At 40.5% G+C, this 27,097-nt stretch overlaps 2 protein-coding genes across 2 annotated transcripts in view; one reads left to right on the top strand and one right to left on the bottom strand.

Moving 5' to 3' along the window:
• The window catches only part of PRSS54 (serine protease 54), a 60,286-nt gene that overhangs the window by 7,672 nt on the left and 25,517 nt on the right, over positions 1–27,097 (top strand). The gene's annotated exons all lie outside the window — the stretch shown is intronic.
• Positions 1,017–6,478, bottom strand: GINS3 (GINS complex subunit 3). Its single transcript, XM_033129109.1, has 3 exons — positions 6,141–6,478; positions 4,089–4,322; positions 1,017–2,646 (listed from the first exon to the last, which is right to left on the bottom strand). The coding sequence occupies exons 1-3, from the start codon at positions 6,324–6,326 to the stop codon at positions 2,416–2,418; spliced, it is 651 nt and encodes a 216-aa protein (XP_032985000.1). The 5' UTR covers positions 6,327–6,478; the 3' UTR covers positions 1,017–2,415.

Raw genomic sequence — 27,097 nt, 5'->3', positions numbered from 1 at the left:
GTTTTTGTCCTGAGCAGTAGGGAAGCACAGCGTTGTCAAAAACAGAGAGGAGAAAGATTATAGTAGCACTGTGAGGGTAAGATCAGGAGCTGTTTTAGCCACGTCAGGTTAGCCATAGAAGCAGAAATGTCAAGCAGGTGTTTGGATACAAATCTGGAGTTAGAGGGAGAGTTCTGAGCTGGAGATGGACTTTGGGTCATCAGCATATAGATGGTATGGTATTTAAAGCCTGCCACTGGACCAGATCCGCTAGGAAGTGAGAATGGCGCGAAGAGATCCATGGACTGAGCCTAGAACCATCCAAAGTTCAGAGGTCGCGGAGAGCAGGAGGAACTGATCCAGGAGACCAAGCCTTGCCCCACTCTTCTCCGCAGCCTGGACTGTTCCAGGGAAAAACCTGAATAGTGAGGTCCTTTGTATACAATTAACGCCAGTTACCTGGGAACAGTCTTTAAGGGGTAAGGGCACACATTTTCTCCCTTGATTTTGAAGATCGACTTGGTATTTGAGTTAATTTGTTGACTCATTTTGAAAAATTTACCTCTTTGAAGGGACCAAACAGAAATCCCAAAGACTGATTTGGGAAGGGTTGCGGGGGAAAGGGTAGTAACCACCAGGCTTGACGGCGAATTTGTAATTGGAAATGAGTTTCAAAAGCTACTTATCATCTGTTCAAAATATAAAACAGGAAATACATTCTGCTCATGCAAATCCACATACATGGCCCCTCAGCAATTTTTTTTTTTTTTTTTTTTTTTTTTTAGTAAGAGAAAAACTGGCAGCAGCCTTAGGACTGACTTGAAATACAAAGCGATCTGTGAATGAATCCAAAAATTAAATAATATGCTTTGCTTACTCTGCTTGTGAATTGTCTCCGGGGGCCCTGGCTATAGGTAAATGCTAAGGTAGCAATGGAAGCCCCTACTTCGTAGGGCACAGCATGTTCCAACAGAGAATGTACCTCATATTTATGAGTATCATCCACACAAAAGAGCAGTTGCTAAAACATGGATTTATTGGGGCATTATTATCAAATACGATCAAAGATAAAATTCCCTGATAGCTCTGCGGGACCACCTGTAGTACTCAAGTTACAGAAACAGTATTTGTACAGAGTGCATTCATGTGCAAAACAGATCATTTATTTAGCACAAAAATCAGATTATAAAAACATCAATTCCATTTTAAAATCTGACATTTAAAAAGCACTTCTGACATTCTAAGTTTGCAAAGACATCTGCACAGTCTGGATACCCAAATCCCTCAATAATTTCCCAAAAGAAAGGCAATTTTCACTAGTTGTGGGAAGTTGGAAGGGGAGCAGTGGTGTGGAGAAGGCTGCCCTTCAAACAGTCGAGTGGGCCCCAGGAATGCTGTTTTCCACTCAGCCGGAGTGTCCTTGCTTCTTCACAGAAAACGTTTTGCGCTTGCTTCAACAGATTCTCGGTAAATGGTCAGGAATCCTCTAGGTAACCATGTTGCAAAATGGACTGAAGATTGAAAAACATAACCAAGGCCTCTTGCCCACTTCCATTTGGCCAAGTGTGAAGCTTCTCACACAGGGCTCTATATAACCAGCAGCCCTGCAGTCCTGATTTCCGTGTAATAAGGGCTGGTTAGCGCCCATTAATAATAACTACTGTGCAATTCCAGTCGACTCCCTGGCAGCTTTTCTAGGGCAGGAATGGAGTAACTGCGCAGGTGCTCTCAAGATCTCCAAGACAAAAACAAGCTCAGCTTCACCATTTCCCCTCTGGGTTGATTGTAGAGTCATGTGACTTCCTGATGACAGAGGAGGAAACCAACATCTTCTCTGTAATAAAAGCCATGTCATTCATCTGTTTTTCCCTTTTCCTTCCTGATACTTGGCGACTGTTTTTGGAAATTGGAGTAACGTCCCCCCCAGGCAGGTGGCAGGAGATGTATTTACAAGACCAGCATCCTGGGGGTGCTGTCCTTTGGGCTACCATGAGGAAGATGAGGCAGTGAAGCTCAAAGACCATTCTGGAAACAGACTAAGATGGCCCAAATTGTGGCTGTCCTTTGGAGCCAGTGAAAATGGGCATCAAGCGTGTCAAAGCCAGGCACATGGAATTCCAGTTCCAACCCTATGGCAACGGATGTATTGATGATCCTCCTTTATAAAGGACTTTGAGTTCTCCTCGGTTGTGACTTCGTGGGTTAAGTTGGCCTGGGCTGTGGATCAGCAGGCTGGGATAGTCCTGGAAGACTTACAGGGCAAGGGACATCCTCCAGCACCAACTTTCCCAACCAGATACCTCCACTCCCGAGACGGCTGCAGGAAATAAGCCATGAGATGGAACTGGATGCTGGCCCTTTACAGGGTCAACCAGGTTCTTATCAAGGACACTCAGAGATAAATCTACAATGCGCGATTCAGTGTTCTTCTGGCCTTCAGTCTTCCATGTCCGTGAACTTTCTCTTCTTGTAGTTCTGAACGAGGTTTGAAGCTGTGATCTGAGAAGCCTGCCCTTTCTCCCAACACTGAAAGTCATTCAGTCCTTTCTGCCCTGTTTGAAATAAGCCCCTCTCCATCTCGTCCAGCCTGGCGACCAGTGCCGAAGTGTCTTCATTGTAAGCATTCTGGGAGCAGTCCATGATGCGGCGAAAACGGCCAATAAATGTCTGAAGAGGAAAGGAGAAAGAGAAATCAGATCCACTTTTATCCCTGAACAGTTAAATTACACGAAAGGGAAGAATTTCGTCTCAGGACTCAGCCAGAAGGAGTTCTGGGTAAGTTATTTCACATGGCCAAGCCTCAATTTATTTGTCTGTGAAATGGGTTGTGAAAATCCAATGAAGTAATTAATACATGTAGAACACTTGGCAAACGGCTGGCTCCTCGAAAAGCCATAATAATATACCGAGACTGTCTCGTGGCAGTCTCACCTTATACATAAGCAACTCTAATCAACAGCACCTCAAAGTAGTGATGGAAAAAGAAAACATGCAACTCACTTAAAAAGGGCAGTGTTCCGGTTCAAGAACATGTCCTGGAAACATTGTAAGACAAATAGGTTTTCCTCCTTTTAACTTACTGTTCAAGAGTTTCATAAGCTCAAACCGTCTATAGTCTATATATTGACTTCTTTTTCAGTATGGATAGCAACAGGTTTTTTTGTTTCTTTTTTTTTTCCACTGTCACATTAAAAATGGTACCGTGTTTCCCCGAAAATAAGACCGGGTCTTATATTAATTTTTGCTCCAAGAGATGCATTAGGGCTTATGTTCAGGGGATGTCATCCCGAAAAATCATGCTAGGGCTTATTTTCTGGTTAGGTCTTATTTTTGGGGAAACACATTATATGTTAGGCCAAACAACCCTTAAGCCTAATAATGGAGGGTGTTAGCATAGTCCAGGGAATATATGCCTCTTGAGCTAACAGTTCTTATGAAGCTAAAAATGAGGAAGTAAAATGAGGTAGAAAAGACGGTTTCTTCTACTATTAACAGAATAAAAAATAATTACAAAAAGGTTATACTGTAAAGGATGACAATATATGCATAATGTTGTTTTGTCCATGGACAGTAATAAGTTACCATTTATTAAGTGGCACTGCATATAACCTCACTATAATTTTGGCACTATTACCTGCATTTTATAGGTGAAGAATTGATGCCTAGAGAGGTCAGGTAGCTTGACCAAGTCACACAGCAGAGCCAGGTCCTAACCCCAGAGGAAGGGAAGGGAACAAAGAACCAAATAGCACATGTATTTCCTACAGGACCCCTCAGACCAGTCCTGGGGCTGGATTGCGACTGTGTATTTAAGTGCCTGACAGCTGTAATCAACCATTACCTCTTTCTCATTTCCAGGACTTCCTGCTGGTCCTGACTCTTAGCAAACAAATACGAGGCTCAGCAGGCAAGTCATATTTAAGTAATATACATATACATATGTATATATACTATATAATTGGCAAATACAGTATAACTGTAGACCTGGAATAATAATAAACTAATTGCATAAATTATATACTTCCCTGGGTGAGAGTGATGTCTGGTGGCTGCCACAGCTGACTCCTGAGACATGTACGGTGCCAGAGATTTTCACGTCAATTACTTGCCTGTAGGAGAGACTGGGAAATGTCTACATTCTCTGGATTGTCAAAATGCAGGAGTTGGGAGCCAAACCCGTAGAAATGGGGCCCCATTTTGTGGAGGTCCACCACGTTGGCATCTGCACTGAACACAGTCCTCCAACCTTCTTGGTAGATCTTGGGAAGTTCCACAGAAAGGATCCGCCGCTTGTTGTCATAAAGCCCTTTTGCCAGCCACAAGGGGAGTTCCAGCTTTGAACCCTGCATCAGACAAGAATGCAGACTTTAAAATCAATGACAGAGTAAATGTGTGTATGACAAAAAGGAAACACACACTGCATGAACAATAATGCCTGTTCTCTTTGGGGGAGTGACTATCAAACACAGAAGAGCTGGTTGTGACTTGAAGAAATGAATTGTATGGGCTCAAGTTTTATGTCATGATGGAAAGGAGGGAGAAAATGGATTTATACAATAAAAACATAATAGAGAACAAAAGTATGGTATAAAGGAAAAGTTTCCTAACATAAACAAAAACTGTCCAATTCCAGATACTTCAGAGGTATCAGAAACATTTCTACTTTCTTTGAATATTCAGTATCTATTCCACATATACACTTACTGAGTGCCTACCATGTGTTAAGCGCCACCCTGAGTGCTGGGGGACTACAAAGAAAAATAGGATCAGCCTGAGCTCAGGTGAATACTCCCCATACCACTTCACAGCTTCAGAGATGACAGAAAAGATAAATGTCTCTCTGTTCTTTTAAAGTCTTAACAGAACTGGAAAATATGAGGAGATGGCCATGACAGACCAGAAATTAAGAGAAATATCTCCCCTCCAACCCCGCAAAAAAAAAGAAACAAAAAAGGAAAACATAACTGGGTTGAAGGAGGCAACAAAAGTACTCCACAAAATGGTCGTGGTCATTAAAAACAGTCTGGTAAACTTTCACAGCCAAGAGGAGCGTAAGGAGACATGACTATTAAATGCAATGTGGGATCCTGGAACAGAAAAGGACATTAGGTAAAAGTGAAGAAAATATGAATAAAGTACCGGCAGCATGTCTCTATTTCCCAGTATGGGAGAGTACCAAGTCCTTATCTACTCTAATGGAAAGTCAATAAATAATGCCTACATTTTTTTAAAAAAATCAATAAGTTTAAGACTATTATTTAGAAATAGGGAGGTGAGTTTTAAAGAAACTACCAAAAGTAGACAGACCATGTGGAGCTGCAAAAGGAAGTGGGGAAAAGCAAGGCAGGGCCTGCTATTTTTTTATCTTTTAGTACCATTTGACTTTTTAAACTTTGTATATATATGACTTTGATAAAAATGGACTCAAAACAAACCAAACAAAACACATTCTAAACAAAACTTAAGTTAAATAGGAAATCAAAAATAAGCATTCTAGGCCACGTTTCTGGGACAAACTTGTATATGAAGTCAGACAGTCCAAGGTTCCAACGCCAGCTCGCCAGGTACAGGGGGGCCCTGGCCAAGCTACCATACTTTTCTGGGCTTCAGCTTCCTTGTATGTAACAATACCTAATTAGAGGGTTGTTGGAGGATTAAAGGGGTAATAAACGGAAAAGTACACTCCACCTACCCCATTCATGTTGGCACCAAAACCCTCAGTAAATGGTCGCTGATACCGTCATCATTATGCAGGGACGAATCTAGCAATCTGCGGGGCACACGCTCTTACAGAACACAAAGCTGCTGCTTTGTTTTAAGGCAAACGTGATCAGAACCCTGAACCTGAAGTATATTCAATGGAAGCCAATCTTGAAGCATCAACTCATGGGACGGGGGAGACAGTACTGAATTTGCACCGTTTGAAAAATGAAATCAGTGTTGGAGGGAGCCCGACGACCCAGGATAAAGTTCGTTTCCGTGGAGGTGGCCAAGGCTAGGTGGGGAGACCTGAGAACGTAATTCGTGGGCGCGAACAACCCTGCCTCTCCCTATAACTACAAATCCCAGAGGACAGCGCGCCCGGAGACGCCGCGCCCCAAAGCCGCGAGGCCCACCGGGAGTTGTAGTGTTTTCGCGCGAGGCCGAGCCAAAATGCTTACCTGAGGGATCGCGTTGTCGGTGTCGGCCCCTCCACTCCGTTCCAGGAAAAAAGCGCCGAGGCGTGGCATGGAGGTCTCTGTGCGCACCGGGAGTTTCTCGTGGGACATCAGGATGTCGTCCAAGGAAAGAAAGTTCTCCTGAAGTCCCAGCGCACCCGACTCCACCCGGAAATAAGCCTCGGACATGGCGGCGGCTTGAGTTTCTTCACTTCGACTCGTGTGATTCAGGAGACCGCGGGGAGTCAGGGATGTAAAAGGAGGAGTCGAAGGCTGGCCGGGATTGTGAGGGTTTGGTGGATTGAAACTTTTCCCGCGTACGGGGAGGGGCCAGACAGGAGCAGTCGATCCAGGCGCGTCAGCCCAGGCAGAAGCAATCGATAAAGTCTGCCGCGCAGACTTGGTCCAGTGCGACCCGTGGCGGGGGATGGGGAGCACTAAAGTGGGTCTGCTGGAAATTTTCTTTCGCAGGGGGCTGTAGCCGTGTGGGAACCTTAAAAAGAAGCTGGTGATGCCCGTTAAAGCGGCAGGGTGCATTTGCACTAGATTGTGTTTATGTGGTCCTTTAAATGTTTATACGAAATTAAAAGCACATTACAACACGTTTGGGGGCTTCAAGAAAGGTGTCATTGTGCCCTTCATCCCAGGCCTGATCAAATCTATTTACCAGTTTTGTCACTTTGCATCTCTGTTAATCTTGGTACTTGAAATTAAAACAAAAGCAAACAAAAAAACACTCCCGCTGTAGCTCCAAATAGTTATTATAGACTTTTTGTAGTATTTTGGAGGAGGTTTGGGGTGGAGGGGGACGAGGGGGTGTAGCACTAGACTACACATGGTTTGCAAAGGTCCTAAGCCTAATCCAGCGCCTCCCAGCTCACCGAACCACCAACTGACAATCTCCACTTCCTTTATCTAACTCACACACCAAGCCAATAGTTCCCCTGTCCTAACTTACCCCAGGGTCAAATATTGGACAATTGGAGACCACCCTTATAGCCCATAGTCCACCAACATTATTCAAAACATCCAGTCCTAAGCTTGCTCAAACTTGCCTACTTTGCCCTGCCCATTTCTTCCCAGACAAACCCTAATAAAGGCTCTGGGCCATGTTCTTTTGGGAACTGTGAGCAATAAAATTTCCAATGGCACTGACCCCATTCTGTGTCATCACTAAGTTACCTCCATAAATTAAATCATGGGCATCATCAAAACAAGAAGCAGTGCGGGTGGCAGGACCAAACTGTGGAAAAACGTTGGGTGCTATTCTGAGGAGTTTAGGCTATTCCGTAGGAAATGGGAGACCCGGTGTAAGGTTTTTGAGCAAGTCACAACGTAAGTCTGAGCTTTAAGAAGAGAATTCTGGCAGCGTGGTGGGGAAGGGAGAGATTAGATGTCGGGAAGCCAGTTTGGAAGCTGTTCAGGGCGGCAGTACCTGGCAACTTATTGGATAAGGGAAGCAAAGGATAGAGAGGGGTCAAGGATGATTCAAGTTCTTAAGCTGGTTGACCAGATGGATGGAGATGTCATTAACAAATGTACAGAGCACAGGAATAGGGCAAAGATGAGTTCACTTTGACACTCATAGAGTCCAGGGGCTGCTAGACAGGCAGGTCTGCAGCCCAGTGGAGAAGCCAGCCTTGAAGCTTTAGAGTTAGGAGGCATCTATTCAGTTACATGAGATTTTTTCCTTTATCATATTTTAAATATTCAGTTTGCTACACTATCCAATTCATAGTCAAAATTTATTTCTCTGATGAAATGGATGTATGGTACAGGATAGAGTTGGGGGTAGAAATATTAATTAATTTGTCTAATTGAAGGCAATGCAGGCTATTTACTGACAAGGATAATTGAAACAGTTAGGATGGATGCTTAATGATTTATCAATATCAAAGAATGGCATTGTTTTTGTACACAGACCAGAATGTTGGTTCTAAACTCAGCTACCACAGTATTTTAGTACTAAAGTACTAGGCCAGTGTTTAAGATAAAATCAGAGTACCTTGTTTTTCTTATTTAGTGTCTTGGCTCACTATGAAGCTATTAGTCACTGCTTGTATATTTTTACTCTATTTAATCTGTCCTCTCCTTGAACTAATAAATGAATAAGCCAGAAAAAGTGAAATTAGTGAAAGTTTGAGCTTATGATGCTAAATAGTTGCATTAATTCATTGAGAAAAGTGGCACATAGTGTATCAAGTATACATCTAGTTACAGCCTAAATTATAAGAGCCAAGAATGCTTCTTTTCTCTAAGAAAGCTTGTGTTCATTAGTACCCAGCCAACTAATCTATGTACCAGAATTACACTAAACAGAATGTCAGTATATTTAAAATATTCAGAGTATATTCAGTATATTTATAATATATGCAATTTCCGTCTTCTGAATGGTGTTGGCTGGATCCCTGAAAAACAGTAATTTTCCACAGTAATCATTTCAAGATTACCAAATTATAGAATTGTGTAGCACACACAGATTTTAGATAAGCAAAACCACAAGCAGCTTTAAATCTGTTCTTTTGAATACCAGTGTTTTCTAAATGTCTCCCACTGGGGGGGAGGCTGTGACACAAATGACAGAAATTGAGCCGGGGAGGGAGAAAGAGAAAAAGAAACGTATTGGACTCCATACTTCCCGTTGCTCGCATAGTCCCTTACACCCTATAACTGGTCCATTAGCAAGTGCTGGCTCTACCTTCATAGTATTTCCAGAATTTGATTCTGGTCCAGGCCACCAGCATCTCTTACCTGGAATTTTGTAATAGCTTTCTAGTCTTCCTTTTGCCTGTTTGTTCCTTGAACAAAATGACCTCTTTGTTCCTTGAACACCCCAGCCCCAGTGGGTTTTACACTGTCTGTTCCCACTACCTAGATTGTCTTTCTCTTGGATTTCCACGTGGCTGGTGCTTGTCAGGTCTTCACTCAGAACTCACCTCATGAGGCTTTCCCTAGCTACCCTTCCCCCACTGACAGCGGCTCTCTCCTTGCCTTGCTCCCTCCTCACCGACCACTCTCTAAGGTACCGTACATTTTACTTCTTTAACTTGTTTATTGTCTGTCACCCGACTGAAGATTAATTCCATGAGCACAGGGATTCCTTTTGGTGTGTTTTTCACTGCTGTATCCCCACTGCCTAGTGCGTGCCGGACACTTCGTAATGAGTGCTTGCATGAGTGCTTCCTTAGTTATAGTAGAGATATTATTTTCCCTTAAAACATAAAAATAAAAACAGTGAGTCAATTTGAGTAAATAATAGTACAAGTGGTGTGCAGATATTGCAACAAAGGGTAGCAGTGAAACACTGAGAACACTGAATTAAAGTGGTGAAAAATAGTTTGCCAAAGTACAAATTAAGTCACATCTGACCTTCTGGATCCATGAGCTTAAGTCATTAATGCCACGACGAAAGCTCATTGACTGGGCTCCACTAATTTAAATTTGTGGAAGTTTTAGTAAAACTGTACTGAATTACACCTACACCAACTGTAAAAATGGAATGCTTAAGCAAAAAGAGTGAAGATTTAAAATGGTTGAGCTCCTACCTATGAAACGTTTCCAGCAGCTATTTATACTTAATTGCTACGTTACTTCCGGAATCTGATAGGCTGAAGTAGAGGCTGACTCCCACCACTTTCATTTTTTTTTAGAGGTGAATGGTTCTATTCATTCGTTCATTATTGAGGTCATATTGGTTAATAACATCATATAAATTTCAGTTGTACAACATTATAATTCCATATCTGTACACTCTGCAGTTAAATATATAGTAATGGAAGGAAACTTTCACCCCTGTAATTGGCTTTGTGACCTCGGGTGACCTTGTGTACCTATCAGAAGCTTAGTTTCTGCATCTGTAGAATGGGGAGAATAATGTTAGCTCACAGAATTGTGGTACACGTACGGTACCTCAGGGCCTGGCCTACAGTACGGGCTCCATAAATGTCCTTCCTGTCATCATTCATAGGTGTTTGTTTTCTGCTATATCCTCAGCACCACAAACAATACCTGACACACAGCCATCGCTCAATGAATGTTGATTAAATAACTATAATCATTCATCATCATCTTTGATCTAAGTTTAGCTACACTTGCTTCTCTCCCCAATTCAAGTTTCTAAATGTACTTGAAGGTGATGAGTTATTATTCTTCAATTCAACTCTTTCCTGCAAAAATCCAGACAGAATTCATCTCCCATGAGATAAATTATTCAAGTTCAAATTATTAAAGTTTTTCGTGTGTGTATTTTGAAATTACAGTATTATGTTTGAAACCCTATTATGTAAGGTTAATGGATTTAAATCACTGGCGTTCATTTTTACATAATTTAAATGTTCTTTTGGTTGAGCTATTTCTTGAGCACTGCTCCAAAACGCCTTCGATGAGATCAAAATAAATTGATGGGCACGATGCGATCTTATGTGTGGGTAGTGCTGATTTTAGATTCTTCCCACAGTCTTCAGCAGCACTAGCAGAGATTGTAAACCCATTTTGCATATTCAGAGAGATTTTGTGTTTGTGTATGTCACCCTCACAACTTGGCGAAGCAGCAGTTATGGCATCATTATAATAGAGGTACTTGTTTAATCCAGCATGTCTTTTCCTGTGCCCCCAGCTCCACAAAAATACCCTTTCTCCCATTCCTATATGTTCATCTTCATCTGGTAATTTGCTATATAATTTAACCCATGATCTGATAGCCAGAGTTTCTCTCAGTCCAAAGGGGAGGGAGTGGCAAGTAAACTCTTTAGTTTGAGGAGAACATGGAGGAAGAACAGTTGTCATTTATTCATCAAGATGTTCAGAAGCTTATTAGCTGCCCTGGGGCTATCCACGTGTTCTAGCCGGTTAGGTGCCCCCTGGAGAAAATAGTAACATGAGGTGATAAAAACTATGATGGAGCCGTGTCCAAAATGTTATGGAAGCTCAGGAGGAGTGGTAAATTCTGACCTGGACAGAATAGGGGTTTACAAAGGCTTTCCAGAAGAAGACTCACCAGAATGGGGCCTTTGAGTATGAGAAGGGCTTTTTCAGCAGGGCCACAAATGCAAGGATGGGTCATTCCAGACCCAAAGATCAACTTGAGCAAAGATGTAGGATTGTTAAAGTTTAACAAAATTAACAATAATTTCCTAAGAATATTATCTAATAGTTTGTGTTCGCATTTCCACAGTTGTCTCCAAAATATTTGTGATCTAGTTAATCTTACAGGAGCCAAACAAGGGTGACTCATGGCATTTGGTTGCTACAGCCCTTTAAACAGACCCACCCACCACCTTTCCCTTCCACCTCCATGGCCCTGACTTTCTTGAGAGTCAAATTCTGTTCTGGTTGTCTAAATAAAGAAATTTTAAAATACTCCAAAATTTAGTGGCTTAAAACAACCATTTGATTATAGTTCACAATTCTATGGCTCATGAATTCAGGCAGGGCTCAGTCCCGTGATTCTCTTGTTTCACACTGAGAACAGTCACTTGGCATTCAGCTGGCAGATAGACTGGTCTGGAGGGTCCAAGATGGCTTCACTGTCATGTCTGACCCTTGTTAGGGGGGGCTGGAAGGCTGGGCTCAGCTGGGACCGCCCACCACAGCACATCCCAATGTACATGAGAGAAATCTGTAATGAGCCCTACATTGTTTTAAAAATACAGCCTGGAGAATTGGATTGAATAAAAAGCTATTAATGTTATCTATGATATATGTCTATAATATATGAAAAGATAAATAGTACTCTTCTATCTTTAGAAAGTCACTTTTTAGTTTTATAAACTTGATTTTGATTTAAGCAAAGTTTAAACACTTCATCTTAAAATTCAGTAATTATAACAAAAAAATGTCTTTTTTTTCACCTATCAGATTGACAAAGATTTTAAAAATCTGAGAAGACACTATGATGGTTAAGACTATAAATTAGTTTAACCTCTTTGGAAGGCAGTTCAGCTATTCTCAAGATATAAAGTGAACGTACTTTTTGATGTAGTAATATATTTCTAGAATTTTTTTCTGTAATATCCTGCACATGTGTGTAAAGATATATACAAGGACATTTATTGAAGTATTGTCCCTCCAAAAGTTGTTGAGACAATAGCAAAAGATTAGAACCAACTAAGGGCCTATCAATACTGTTAAAATAAATTGAGATGATTTTACTATGGAACAAAGCCATTAAAAAGAACGAGATGGATCCATATTATTGATCTGATATAATATCCAAGTTATATTCTTTCTTTTTGTAAACTGTTGATGATTTTATTGATAATGATAATGATAACTGATAAAGAAGGCCAAGCCAAAAGTACGCTTCTGAAAATATCTACTTTAAATTTTATTTACTCAGTATTAATTTTAGGTGCTAGGTTAAGTAAAATTAGTGATAATAAGCCAAATGATGCAGGAATCAAATTCAATTTACATAACGCTTTTGATAGCATCAAAGGAATTCAGACATTCTTTGAAGAAAACCAGTGATTATGTTTGTCAAACCTTTATCACTGATGCTAAACAAATTGCAGAATCTCTTCATTTTGACACCAACTTTTCTACCATTTATTTAAAAAACGCACATAAAAAGGAGGAAGATCTTCAACTGAAAATCTCATGATCAGAAAATTATATTCTTAAGAGAAAAAAACCCAAACCACTGCATTAAGGCAAGAAAAAGAAATAAAGACATAAAGCTTGGAAAGAAAGAAAGAAAACTGTCTTTATTTGCAGAAAAAATGACACCATCAAATGCTGTTGAGGATGCAAAGAAACTGGATTGCTGGTGGGAATGTAAAATGGGTTTTTTAAAAGTTTGGCAATTTCTTATAAAATTAAACATACAGTTACCATATGACCCAGCAATTGTACTCTTGGGCATTTATCCAAAAGAAATGAAAACTTAGGTGGACACAAAAACTTATACCTGAATGTTCATAGCACCTTTATTCACAATAGCCCCAAACCGGAGACAACCCAGATGTCCTCTGAGGTTCATGGCCAAACACACTGCGGTTCGTGCACGCCACGGAATCCTACTCAGCAGTCAACAGGAGTGAACTACTGGCACATGGAACAGTGTAGATGAGTCTCCAGGAAATTATGCTTCGAGAAAGAAGCCAATACCAAAAGGTTACATACTGTGTGTTTCCACTTACATACCATTTTCGTAAAGACAAGGTTTTAGAAACGGAGAATCGATTAGCAGTTGCCGGGGGTTCAGGACGGAGGGGGTAGGAGGGAGCTGGGTATGGTTATAAAAGCGCAACTTGAGGAGTACAAGTGAAAGTGCAGAAATCTGAAGGTGTGTGGACTGACTTTGCTTCAAGCAATCGTGATTCAGCGGCATGGGAAGATTTTATCTTCTGAAATGTCATTATACATAATTTAAAAATTTAAATCAATCATTAGTCCCAGCCACGGAGGTGTGCTTGTGTTCCGACGTGTTGAGTTGGAAGGTGTGCTGAAGGTAACCAAGGCCCACGCTTCCAGCAGGAAGCAGGACGCCCCTCCGCTGATTCGGAGCCCTTGCAGTGACGCCTGTGGCTGCTTGTGGCCTGTTTTCTCAGTTTATGATGACCAACATCACATCATGGCTGAGTTCTTTCAGCTTCTTGACGGTTGATCTTGTTCACCTAACATTTGTTGGGGAAACCTCTTTTTAGGAGATAAACATTTTCATTTACCAGAAATAGAAACATTAACTGGACATTCTATAACAATACTCTTTTAAAGTATCCTGCATCCCACCCTAGCAGTAGAGAACAGGGAGTATCACAAAGTTGAAATTTTAAAATGTGAGATTTAAAGTACAAAAAGGATGCTTTGGTTCTATGATGAGCAGATCAAGCACTTATTTTTTTTTTTTAAATTCTCTTTCCCTTCCCCTGTCTCCAAGGCCACCAAAGATCTAAACTATTTCAGACCTGAAAGATGCTCAAATCTGTCAGTGCTTAGCAGTTGGAAAACCAATGCAAATAGAACATTGCACCTCCCCAAAACCTACTGTTCCTGTTCTTACCACGCAACAGGCCATGTTACAGACCATGAAAAACATAAGCCTCGTTGATTATACTAACAGTAACACCAGAAAAACGTGTTTAATGCCAGAAACCGAGCATTCGTTTTCTTGCAAGCAATGCAGTGTGAAAAAAATATATACAGAAAAGTGATACCTTTGGCAGCTAGCACATTTAGAAATAATGCACAAAACACTAGGGGAGAAACAGATCTGAGGTTTGCTGAAAGTACAGGAGTTTGATAAAGTTTCTTATTAAAGGAAAACCCTCTTGGCTTTGCAGGAGTTAGATCTTTGATGCACTTTGGAATTTCCAAATAAGGTCAGGATTAGGCAAAACCAAACCCTGTGGAGTGTGAGTGTGTGTGTGAGAGAGTTGTCTTCAGTGTCCACTTTGGGCATGGATTCTGTCATTGGGAATGGACATGCCATGGGGTCCTCTGAGAGCCACCTCTCTTTAGCCTGCTCAGTCCTCAGAGGCAGTGTGGGAAGGGCCACCGTTCCTGAAACTCCAAAATCATGCTCTGAGCAGGCGGAGCTCCTCTGGTGCTAACGCCATCGCCTGCTTGCGCTGGTGTCCTGTCTAGAGTTGGGTTCATGTCTAGGCTGATCAATTGTCCCAGTTTGTCTGGGACTCAGCAGTTTCTTGGGACACAGGACTTTCACTGTTAAAACCGAGTCAGTCCCAGGTTAAAGACTTAAATGTAAAACCTGAAACTATAAAGCTCTTAGAGGAAAACCTGAGGGAAATGCTTCATGACATTGGTCTGGGCAATGATTTCATGGATATGACACAAAAACCCAGGTAACAAAAGCAAAAATAGATAAGTAGGACTACATCAAACTGAAAAGCTTCTGCACAGCAAAGGAAGCCGTCAACTGAATGGAGTGGAATGGCAAGTTATGGAATGGGAAAAAATATTTGCAAACCTTATATCTGATGTGTGGTTAATTAAAAAAAAAAATATATATATATATATATGTATATATATGAAACTGTCATACAACTCAACAGCAAAAAAACTAATAACCTAATTATAAAATTGGCAAAGAACTCCAAGTAAGACATCCAAATGGCTAACAAGTATATAAAAATGTGTTCAAAAGAAAAAAAAAGAAAATGTGTTCAACATCATAAATTATCGGGGAAATGCAAATTAAAACCACTATAGGCTATCACCTCACACCTGTTAGGATGGCTACTATCAAAAAAACAAGTGATAACACATGTCGGTGAGGATGCACAGAAAACGGAACCCTTGTATGCTGTTGGCAGGAATGTAAAATGGTGCAGCTGCTATGGAAAACACTATGGAGTTTCCTCTGATCCCGCAATCCCACTTCTGGGTATCGATCCAAAAGAATTGAAATCAGGATCTCAAAGAGATATCTGCACTCCTATGTTCACTGCAGCACTATTCACAACAGCCAAGGTCTGAAAACAACCCCAATGTCCATCGGCACATGAATGAATGGACAAAGGAAGTCTGGTGTATACGTGTAAGGGAATATTATTCAAGTTTAAAAAGGGAAGGAAATCCTATCATTTGCGACGACATGGATGGACCTGAAAGACATTAAGTCAGTCACAGAAGGACAAATACCGCATGCTGCCACTACAATGAGGCCGCAAACGTACAGAAGCAGAACACAGAATGCTGGTCACCAGGGAATGGGGACGGGTGGGGATAAAGGGAGTCGTGCAGCGGGTATAAAGTTACAGGTGCACAAGTCGCATAAGTCCTAGCGACCGGCTGTACAACGCAGCGACGACAGTCAACAGCAGTGTCGGGCACTTAAAACCTCAAGAGGGTAGATCTCATGTCAAATGTCCTTACCACAAACACACACACCCACAAAAGCAAAGGGACACGAGGAACATTGTGGAGGTGATGGATTTGTTTATTCCACTGATTTTGGTGGTGATGGGATCATGGATGTAAGCATATATCTGCACTCATTAAAATGTACACATTAAATATGTATGATGTTTTGTATGTCACAATAAATACAAATATTGTATACCTCAATAAAGCTGAGGTATGTGTAGGGGGTTCCTAGAGTAGACAGATTTATAGAGACAGAAAGTAGAATGGTGATTGCTAGAGGTTGGGGGACCCTCTGTGTGAGGTACTATGATTTTGCTCATTTTATTCATTGGGAATTTGCTCCGGCTCTCGTATCTCATAGAGAGGTTGACCTGTGATTCAAGCTCAAGTCCGTTGGGTTCCACTGTGTGTGCTTCTAACCACTACACCGTCCCATCATCTATTTTTAAAGAAAGATGAAATACTTGAGCTGGAAAAAATATTCTATGGAATTGAATTAACTCCTTTCTGGATCATTACTTTCTCCTACAGAGTCTTAGATAGGAATAAAGCTGCAACTTTTCTGTATCTACCGATTGATTGGCTTTCATAATCTCAAGGCATTCTCTAATGAGATACAGGTTCCCAAAGTTTCCACAAAAGGAAAGGTAACTTCCATAGTTCTGGGCTGTTCTTCCAGCTGTATACCACTATGCAAGATTTTAAATCCCTGTTTGCCAATGCATAGGCGGCTATCAATAATATATGGCGCCACGTGGCTCTGTGTCAGCATTTCTGAGTCATGGCCAGGTACCTATGCTCTAATGGGGTCTGACTTACTTACGTAAGCTCCATTAATCTGACAGAGTTTGATTCTATAAAACTGAAAAGGACTCTCCAACCTTTGATTTTTTTTCATCTTTGGTTATAACAATAATGTGAATTCAAAATTATCCCTATAGCCTCATGTGACTTTGTTTTAGTCATTGCTTACCTGCTCTCTTTTCATGTAGAATGAACTTTCTCAAAAGAGGAGTGTACCCTTGCTATGCCCCCCTCTTGCTCCGTACTCATGGCTTCACCCCTTGCAGCCTGGTTCTGTGGCTCCTGCTCCCTCCATCATCTCCTAGATCCAATGGGCCCTTTTCTCCTAGATCCGATGGGCCCATCTTATCTGGCTTGGCTTCTCTGAGTGTACTATTTGCCACTCCATTCTTCTTGATATTTTATCTCCCCTTGCATTTCAGGACAGCATTCTCCCTTGGTACTTCTCTTACCCTTAAGCACTAACTTTTAGTCTCTCTTGCTGGCTGCTTTTTTTATCCTTCTCTTTCCATGGAGATATTCTGTCCTTACTCCTCTTTCCCTTTCTAGTCTAAATACCATCTTCTACGAATCTATCCTCCACCTCACTGCCTTGGGGATCTCTCTAACATAAGGTGAATAAATCTTGGGGTCCCCAATGCCCATCTCAGCTTGGGGTGGTATTCAAAGAAACACACTCCAGTGACCGAAGGCAATTAAAAACACTTCCATGTTCACTCCTATATGTTTTAGAGAACATGAAAAGAGGTCTTATTATTAATCCCAGATACGGTCTTCCCAAATCCTCTTTCCCTATTATGCAGACATTTAAAGAATAAGCTAAATTTATATGCACTGTCCTGGACAGCTAAAATGATTAGTATACTCTTAAGTAAAAAAAAACTCCAGTTGTAGACAAAGAGGTACACCACAATTCCATTTATGTGTTTCAAAAAGTGTATGTGAGTATATATAGGAAAAAATTCAGCATGAAAAGCACAAAACTATTAATAGGTGGTCACCTCAGGCAAAGTGATGGAGGAGCGAGGGAGGAATATTAGGAGTGGAGTGTTTTACACACACACACACGCACACACACACACAGACACACACACACAGACACACACACACAGACGTATTATAGGTCTTTTTAAATTTTTTGTGTTGTTCAATATGTGTCAAGTAAAAAAATTCTCTGAGAAGCAAAGCTTTCCCACTAAGATCAAGAACAAAATAAGGATGTCCCTCTCACCACTCCTTTTCAGCATCATACTGGAAATCTTATCTAATTCAATAAGATAAGAAAAGTAAATAAATTGGGAAGTAAATGATTGGGAAGGAAGAAAAACTGTCTCTGCAGATGACATGATTGGCTATGTAGAAAAATCTGAAAGAATCCACTCCTGGAACAAATAAGCAATTACCACAAGGTTGCAGGATACAAGGTTAATGCACAAAAGTCAATCATTTTCCCATATACTAGCAATGAACAAGTGGAATTCAAAATTAAAAACACAATACCATTTACATTATCGGTATAAACCTAACAAAATACATACAAGATCTACATGAGAAAAACTACAAAATTCTAATGAAAGAAATTAAAGAGGAACTAAATACATGGAGAGCTATTCATGTTCATGGATAGAAAGAATATTGTCAAGATGTCAGTTATTCACAACTTGATCTGTAGGTTCAGTGCAGTCCCAATAAAAAAGTCCCAGCAAGTTATTTAGTAGATACCGACAAACTGATTCTAAAGTTTATATGGAGAGGCAAAAGACCCAGAATAGCAAATATAATATTAAAGAAGAAGAACAAAGTAGGAGGATTGACACTATCTTATTTCAAGACTTACTATAAAGTGACAGTAATGAAGACAGTGTGGTTTTGGCAAAAGAATAGATAGATAGATCAATGGGACAGAATAGAGTCCAGAAATAGAGCCATATAAAGATATTCAACTGATTCTTCACAAAGGAGCAAACACAATACAATAGAGCAAAGACAGTCTGTTCAACAAATGGTGCTGAAACAACTGGACATTCACATGTGAAAAATATGAGACAAGATACAGACCTTACACCATTTCTAAAAATTAACTCAACATGGATCACAGACTTATATGTAAAATGCAAAAACTATAAAACTCCTAACAGACAAGATAGGAGAAAATCTAGATCATCTTGAGTATGGTGATGAAAAAGGCATGATTCATGAAAGAATGAATTAATAAGCTGAACTTAATTAAAATAAAAAATTTCTGCCCTGTGAAAGACATGAATTAGAAAACAAGCCCCAGACTAGGAGAAAATATTTTAAAAAGAAAATCTTACAAATACTGTTATCCAAAATACATAAAGAACTCTTAAAACTCAACAATCAGAGAAGAACCCAATTAAAAAATGGGACAAAGTCCTGACATCTCACCAAAGAAGATGTACTGATGGCAAATCAGCATATGAAAAGTTGCTCAAGATCATGTCATCTGGGAAATGTAAATTTAAAAAATGAGATAACACTACTTACCTATTAGAATGGTCAAAATGAAAAATACTAACACCACCAAATGCTGGCGAGGATGTGGAGCAATAGGAACTCTCACTTATTGCTAGTGGGAATGGAAAATGGTACAGCTACTCTGGAAGACAGTTGGGCAGTTTCTTACAAAACTAAACCTACTCTTACCAGATGACACGGCAATTGAACTTCTTGATATTTACCCAAATGGGTTGAAAACTTATGTCCACACAAAAACCTTTACATAGGTGTTTATAGCAGTTTTATTCCTAATTGCCCAAACTTGGAAACAAATAAGTTATCCTTCGCTAGGTGAATGGATAAACTGTAGGACATCCAGACAATGGAATATTATTTGATGCTAAAAAGAAATGAGCTATGAAGCCATGGAAAGACATGGAGGAAGCTTCAATGCTTCACTTGGACCACCAAGTGAAAAATACCAATCTGTATAATTCCAATTAGATGACAATGAAAACAGTAAAAGAATCAGTGTTTGTTGGAGGCTCAAGTGAGGGAAGGGTGGATAGGTGGAGCAGAGAGGGTTTTTAGGGCAGTGAAACTGCTCCGTATGATACCATATTGGTGGATCCATGTCATTGGACCTTTGTCCAAACCCATAGAATGTACAGCACCAACAGTGAACTCTAATGTAAATTATGAACTCTGGGCGAAAATAATATGTCAATGTAGATATACCATTTTGGTGTAGGATTTTGATAGTTGGGGAGGGATAGCATGTGTGGGATCAGGTGGTATTGGAACTACCTGTAGGTGCCATTCAATTTTGCTGTGAACTTGAAACTGCTGCCAGAGTCCCAGAGCGTCTCTTCCTACCTTCTAGATCACCCATATGAAATTTTTAACTTATGTGCCTTCCTCACTTATAACTTATGTGGTGAGCTCAGGAAGGCTGGAGTTTAATATTCCCCAACATGGTGGCTGGAACACAGTACACGGACGTTCTAAGGATAAGAGCGAACATGTGTTGAGTACCTACTGTGTATGTGGACTTTGAACTAGGTCAAGATGGTACCTGTCATCATCTCGGTCCTCCTTTACTAAAACCCAGCTATGCCTTAGTCCTTGCAGAGGGAAGAGCCACAGGTGGCCTTTTTCTACACTGTGAAACCACACTCTTGGACCACAGATGCCCAAACCAGGGATGGGGAGCTGGCTTAGACCAGCCCATCCATAGAGGGTGAAGAACCAAACTGAAAAAGCTCAACCCAATCAGGGGTGATGGCGATTAGCTTTGCCCATCATTTGTCCTGGGAATTTCAACTGGGGAATGCAAAGGGAGACTCAGTTAGTAGCACAAGCAGAAGGTGAAAAGATGAAGGGCAAGAGACCATCAGGCACTGATTGTCGAAAATAAAGAGAAGCAGTTAAGTAGAGAGATGCAGAGTGGAGGGCGGGATGGTTGGCTGGCATCATGTGAGTGACTTGAGCAAGGCCGGGAGAAGGACGAGTGAGGGATGCAGCAGCCGGGTGCAAAAGAATGTGGTCCTCAGAGCGGGGCTGCAGTCTTCCTACAGAGCTGTAGGGGGCGGTGCCTCGGTGAGAGTCTGGCCTTCCCTGCTGCTCATACCTTCGTGGTATGCTCCAGTTACTGCCTGCATCTGTGTTCTTCCAAAGCCTGCCTGAAATGGATGCTCTACCTTGTCACCTGGGTTAATTTTCGCAAGAACATGGAGGCTCCCAGAGGTGAAGTGACCCCGTCCTTCAAAGTGGCGGAGCTGGGCTGTAAACTCAAGTTCATCAACTCCAAAGCCCTTGGCGCTATAGCTCTGTCCGGCCATTGTACTGTCTACTGCCTCAATCGATGAGGCAATGATGAAAGCTAACCGTGTGAACTCCAGTGTCCTTCCAGGCCGTGCAATGCAGGCCCTTATTCAACATGAGCTTAGTTTTTATAAATCACATGTTTCCCTTTGCAGAAGCCTGCAACCCTTCATTAATCTTCATAATGACTGTACCAGATGGCACCCCAAGCCCTGGAGGTATGTAACCAGCTCAGTTTCAACTTGCTGACAGTGATAATAGGGGGAACTAGGAAAGAAAACGCTGGATCATAATTATGGTGGTTGCATGTTGGCCTATTCAGTTATTGTGTTCTCTTCCCTAAACCTCTTTCCCCACCTTTTTCTGGAACTTGTTGCTCTGCCCACTCCAGCTATGTGGCTTGGATGAAAGCTGGCCATTACAGATTCCATACCCCTAGCTAGAATTAATTGGGTACCGGATGGGTACCTGATCATCCCCTCTCTCCTGCAGCCTGGGAAATCATGGTGCCTCCATCCTGCCTGCCTTTGATGGTCCACACATGGGAGTATCCAAAGCCAGGCCAATCAGAGCCCTTTTCTAGGTTTATCAACCTGGGATAAACTAAGAGGGATGTTTAAATGCGTCAGGAATGTTCACTCTCTCTCCACTACAGATGAAGTGAGCTCAGTAATTTTGTGTGTGTGGTAAAATGCACATAAAATTGACCATCTTAACAATTTTAAGTGTATATAGTTCACTAGTGTTAAGTGCATTCACATTGTTGTGTAACTAATCTCCAGGACTCCTTTCGTCTTGCAAAACAGAAACTTATACCCATGAAACACCAATTCCTATTTCCTCCTTCCCTCTGCTCCTGGCCGCCAACCACCCTTCCACTTTCTGTCTCTATGAATTTGACTACTCTTAGGTCCCTTGTAGAAGTGGAATCTATAAACCATGTAGTTGTTATTTACACTAAAATAATGAGTTAAAGGGACTTTACTGAATTATTTTCTGGTTTATAAACACTCTAAATATATTTCAGGCTGAATATTTAACCACTGTAGGATTATCAGCCCATATTTTACGTTTTGGTATTTCCCAAATGAGCCACGGTAGACAGCTTCTTCATTAATCTTCATAATGACTGTACCAGATGGTATCCCAAGCCTTGTGGGTATGTAGCCAGCTCAGTTTCAATTTTGTGACAGTTCTGTTTCAATGGCTGAATCTGTACACCACTGGTCCTCACTGGCGGTGGTTTGCTAACCCCCACCCCAAGGGACATTTGGCAATGTCTGGAGACATTTTTGGTTGTCACAACTGGGAGACGGGTACCCCTGGTACTGGTGGATAGAGGCTGAGAATCTGCTAAACATCATACGATGCACAGGACAGCCTCCACAACAAGCAGTTGTCTGGCCCAAATGTTCATAGTATCAGAGCTGAGAAATGCTGATCTACACAGAGCTCCACACCGACCACAATTTTCCAATCAAGGAATCATAGCAGACATAATGGAATGGAAAAGTGCCTCCTTTCCCTGAAAGGAAACCTAGTGTGGTTCTAATGGCTTCAGTCTACTACCAAGAAAAATAACATAACACTAAGTTATGTTAAAAAAAAAAGTTTCCCCTCTTTAGAGATTCCAAAACTTGACTTTACATGATGCTTTTATAACCTCTTCCTACATCATACTTTACAATTTTGGCACTTGACAGTGGAAATCATGAACTACACCAGTATTCCAGTTTTTTGGAGAGGTGATGGTCTGAACTCTTTCTCTTGGTTATTATGCAAGCAGACTTTCAAATTCGTGGCTTGCAAGTGATCTGGAAAATGGATGTAATACACAAATATATTTCTTTGCAGCAAATATTTCTATATTAGTACGACCATGTAACAATTAATCTGAAATACATAGGATCCAGATAACGCTCTCTGCTTGGCAGCCCACATTCTATGATAAAAATCGTCAAAATCCCAAGTAATGGCATTTTCCTGATTTCTTGAAAGCATAAGAGGAAGTGAAACTAGACACTTGAGACTTTTTTTTTTTTTAAGAGTTCTAATTTAGAAGTATTCAAGACTTGCCCCAGAATCTATGGGCTAGTCAGTGACTAAAGGAATCCCTGAGTTTGAGTCAGGTACTTTGTGAGGTAGTTAACTTCCTCACATGATGCTGTTCGCTGTCTTATACCAAGTTACCGAGTATCTTATCTGTTAGGATTCTTGTTATTGGAAGTTTCAGAAGAGCCAACCCCAACTGGCTTAAACAAAATGGGAGTTTACAGGCATCACTGAGAGGTCCCAGGAAGAGCTGGATTCAGGACCTTAACATGATGTATTCAGGCCTCCATCTACTGGCCTATTGGCTCTGTTCTCGTCGGGTGTTGGCTTCGGTCTCGGGCTTCACTTGAAAGCAAAGTGGCCACAGCTCCACCCTCCCATCTTTCCAGGTTCAAGTCCAGCAAGAAAAGAGAAGAAAGGACACTCCTCCCTCTGCTAGAAGCCTATCCAAAGCCACAGGGTCCCTCACTGGGGCACATGCCTTCCCCTGGCAGGGAGCCTCAGGGTCAAGAGCACCCAAGCACAGGACTCAACATAGAGAGGGATGACTCTAGGGGCACATTTGCTGACTGTTATCAGCAGAAGGGGAAGTTGTTGATGCTGGGCCATCAAAAAAGCGAATGGCCACCCGTAGTGTAAACAAATATATAACCAATAATGAAATAAAGCCAAAGAAACTCTTGGGCCAGCTAACTTTTTAACATTTTAGCATGTGTTTATGATAGTTTACTTGGTCATCTCTAGCCATATTTCCGTGACTTAGTTAAAACAAGGATGGCTACTCCCTTTGTTGGGAGAGGAAACTAAAGGCCCACATGGCTTGTGAGATATTCCCAGGCTCTACTCTCGGGCAGTGGCCTGACTAGAAACCAGGTCTTGGGCTCCTAAAATTGGTTTCTACTTATCCTGAGGTGCTTTGTTTATAGATCATTATGTGGGATATTTTTTAATTAAAAATTTTTTTATGAGAGAAAACCAATAAAATGCACCTAAGCAATAAAAAAAATTTTGTTTAGTAGCAGCACTGGCAAAGTTTCTACTTTCGGTGGGTGAAAGAATCGACCGTCCAGATGCCTAAAAGTGTTAGTGGTCCTCTTGATGCAACTGGGGTGCTTTAGAGAATCAATTGTATTTCCAGAGTCTGGGCTGGAAGAGCTCAAAGAGTATGATGAAGTTGTAAGTAATATGTGTTGGACTCTCAGATTGTCTATGAAATCACAAAAGTCGCAGGAAATCGTAGAAAACATGAAGGTCTGTAGAGAGATGTGCACTGTTTGCCCTTGGTTTTCACTTGAGCTGTCAGTCAAGATTAGCCCTCTGTAGAGAAGTAGCCCGGGACTCAGTGAGCATCAAGGTTTTGGGAAGTGAGCAACCACCAGGGGAGTGGTCCCCTGGCAGTGGTTGTTTGCCTTGTATTCTTTTAGGGGTCAAAAATCTTTCTGAAAGGTGCTGGGTGGATTGTGCCTTTGTGATTTGTTTAGTGGTGCTCCGAAAATTTCTTGTCTCTGTTCCTAATTTTAGAGCCAGCAGCTGTCATTGTTTTGTTCTAACAAGTGGGTAATTTTCCATTCCCCTTTCTTATTCGTATTCCCTTAGTACATCTAATTATTCACTCTGTAAAAGCTTCTGACTTGGTCTTCTCATTTTTTTAGCCCCAAGTAAGGATATGCATGTCACGTATGCTATCATTTAGGATTTTGTCATTTCTGTAACTTCGTCACTGCTTTTAAAAAAATTTAAAGGCTTCTTTTCTTCAAAGTATTACCTTTTGTTTTACCTGCATACACCCCACCTATGTAGTATAAACATTCTTACATTATTTGATAGATAAAGTTTTAGCACACCATGTTTTATAGGACATGACATTCAATGCTTTTCATCTTCATGATGAAACAAAAAGAAGGTTGCTTTTTGTTTCTTATTTGTCCACTTATTTATTTTTCAGTATTCCATGAGTGCTAGTAAAATTCCTTGGATATATTTTACAGGTGGTCTCATAACTTTATTTTTCTATTATAACTTTGCATTGTCTGGGATTTCCTTCAAAATAATCCAGATGAAGGGGCAGGGCATAACGGGCTAAGGAAACATAACTGGCCACCATAACTGTTGAAGTGGGTGGGGGGAACATGATGGTTATTATTCTACCCTCTATACCTTTGTGCATGCTTGAAATTTTCCGAAATAAAAAAGTTTTAAAATTTTTTGCAAAAATATTATTTTTAACAATTTCCCTTTAATAAAAGCAGAAACATTTAATGAGAGCAGAAACATTGCCACCTATAGGTCGAAAATATATTACACTTGTTTTTCTTTGACTTGGAATAAGTGCAACACCAAAAAGACAGGAAAATTCTATTATAATCTCTGTCTCCAACCTAACGAGTATTAACTCTAAAATGTTATTGACATTATTATTTTCTCAGAACTCTCCATTAATATGAGTTGCTAGGTACAACTCACATAAATTGTATTACAATCTCTCTCCTATCAGTAAAACTAGTGTTTGAAAAAGGTCGACTTACATTTTAATATAGAATCATGATTTTTAAGTTTGAAAATCCCAAACCAGAATATAATAAAAAATGTATTTTTGACACTTAAATGTATTTGGTGACTTGCGAATGTGTCTGTATTTTACGTTCTCATGTTTATGTGAGCTTGACATTTTCATGTGAGCTCACAAGAAAAGTGCTGCTTTCACATGTGGGGAAAATGTAAGAGAAACTTCTTTAAATCATATAGAGTAGACATAAATACTTGAGCGACAAAAGCACTTGTGGGATTAAGCAGGATGTTCTGGAAGTCCTACTTGAAGCTTTTGATCTCAAGATAAGCACAAAGTTGACATCAACATGAATTTTAAGCCTCCCTCCCTTCCTCTCCTATGATTATAGTTACATGTTCACTTAATCCTCCTTTGTTTTCTGAGATATAAATTTTATTCTACTTAGCTGTCACATATATGGCTTTCAGATAAAATTTATTATACTACCTGGCCTATTAAAATTCCAAGAGTAACAATCTTTTCTGAGATAGACATTTTTTTCCTTCATTAATTATCTCTATAGGACCATGTCTGCACCCTTCTATTTCTTACAAGGAATTCTGAGGACAGAGTTTCAACCAGTAATGAAAATATGTTGCATTGATCTTGTCAGCCAAGCCTACTGATTATGAGAGTTAGGACACATACTTTTATATCTTCCAGGAAAACCTTGTAACTGGCTGGTTCAGGCTCTCTTGTAGCTCCTCAGAGCACAGCACAAAGATAACATTCAAACATTCTCAGTAATGGCAATACACTTCCTAGTCAAAATCATACTTACCAGTTCAATTTACCTGCAATTTTAAAAAATGAAATAGTGACATTTCCTGTTTGAAGATGACATAGAAGTTCTAATAGTTCAGCATTGGAGACTATTTGGGGGGGAGACTGCATTGCACTGTCAAATTGTTAGGTTGTTCTTGGATATGACACCAAAAGCACAGGCCACCAAAGAAAAATAGATAAATTGGACTAATCCAAAATTTAAAACTTTTGTGCATCAGAGGCCACTGTCACAGTAACAGGAAGAGGCTGTATGAGATTAAACTTTAAATGAGTATTACAGAGAATAAGTTGAAGAGAGAAGAGAAAAAGTTCCAGGAGACCTGGTCTAGGAGAACAAAAGGCCTAAAAATGAGAGAGATGACAAATCTTGACATTGCTTTGAATTTATGAAGCCAGTCTTCAATTTGGAGCCATCTCTATTTGTTCAGTCAAACAACAAATACTTATTAAACATCAACTGAGTGAAGAGGGGATTACAGAATTTACAAAAATGAATAATGACACTTTCTCTAAGGAGCTAGGAGATTATATATATAATTTTTTAAAGTTCTTTTATTAAACAAATTATAGCCATGAAAAAACCCTAACAATATTTTTAATTTGAAAATTTTGTTCAGATTAATTTTTTTCAAAATATTCTGAAAACTCACCATTCCTT

The sequence above is a fragment of the Rhinolophus ferrumequinum genome, chromosome 15 (assembly GCF_004115265.2).
Source record: "Rhinolophus ferrumequinum isolate MPI-CBG mRhiFer1 chromosome 15, mRhiFer1_v1.p, whole genome shotgun sequence".
Lineage (NCBI taxonomy): Eukaryota > Metazoa > Chordata > Mammalia > Chiroptera > Rhinolophidae > Rhinolophus > Rhinolophus ferrumequinum.
The sequence above is the reverse complement of the archived record's forward strand: the minus strand, read 5'-3'. Positions and strand labels throughout refer to the sequence as shown.

Excerpts from the sequence above, each read along its gene's own strand:
- GINS3 (XM_033129109.1), bottom strand. The coding sequence starts at position 6,326 with ATGTCCGAGGCTTATTTCCGGGTGGAGTCGGGTGCGCTGGGACTTCAG. Across the intron at positions 4,323-6,140 it reads CCGACAACGCGATCCCTCAG|GGTTCAAAGCTGGAACTCCC; the intron begins GTAAGCATTTTG and ends TGTCTGATGCAG. Across the intron at positions 2,647-4,088 it reads TTTCCCAGTCTCTCCTACAG|ACATTTATTGGCCGTTTTCG; the intron begins GCAAGTAATTGA and ends TTTCCTCTTCAG.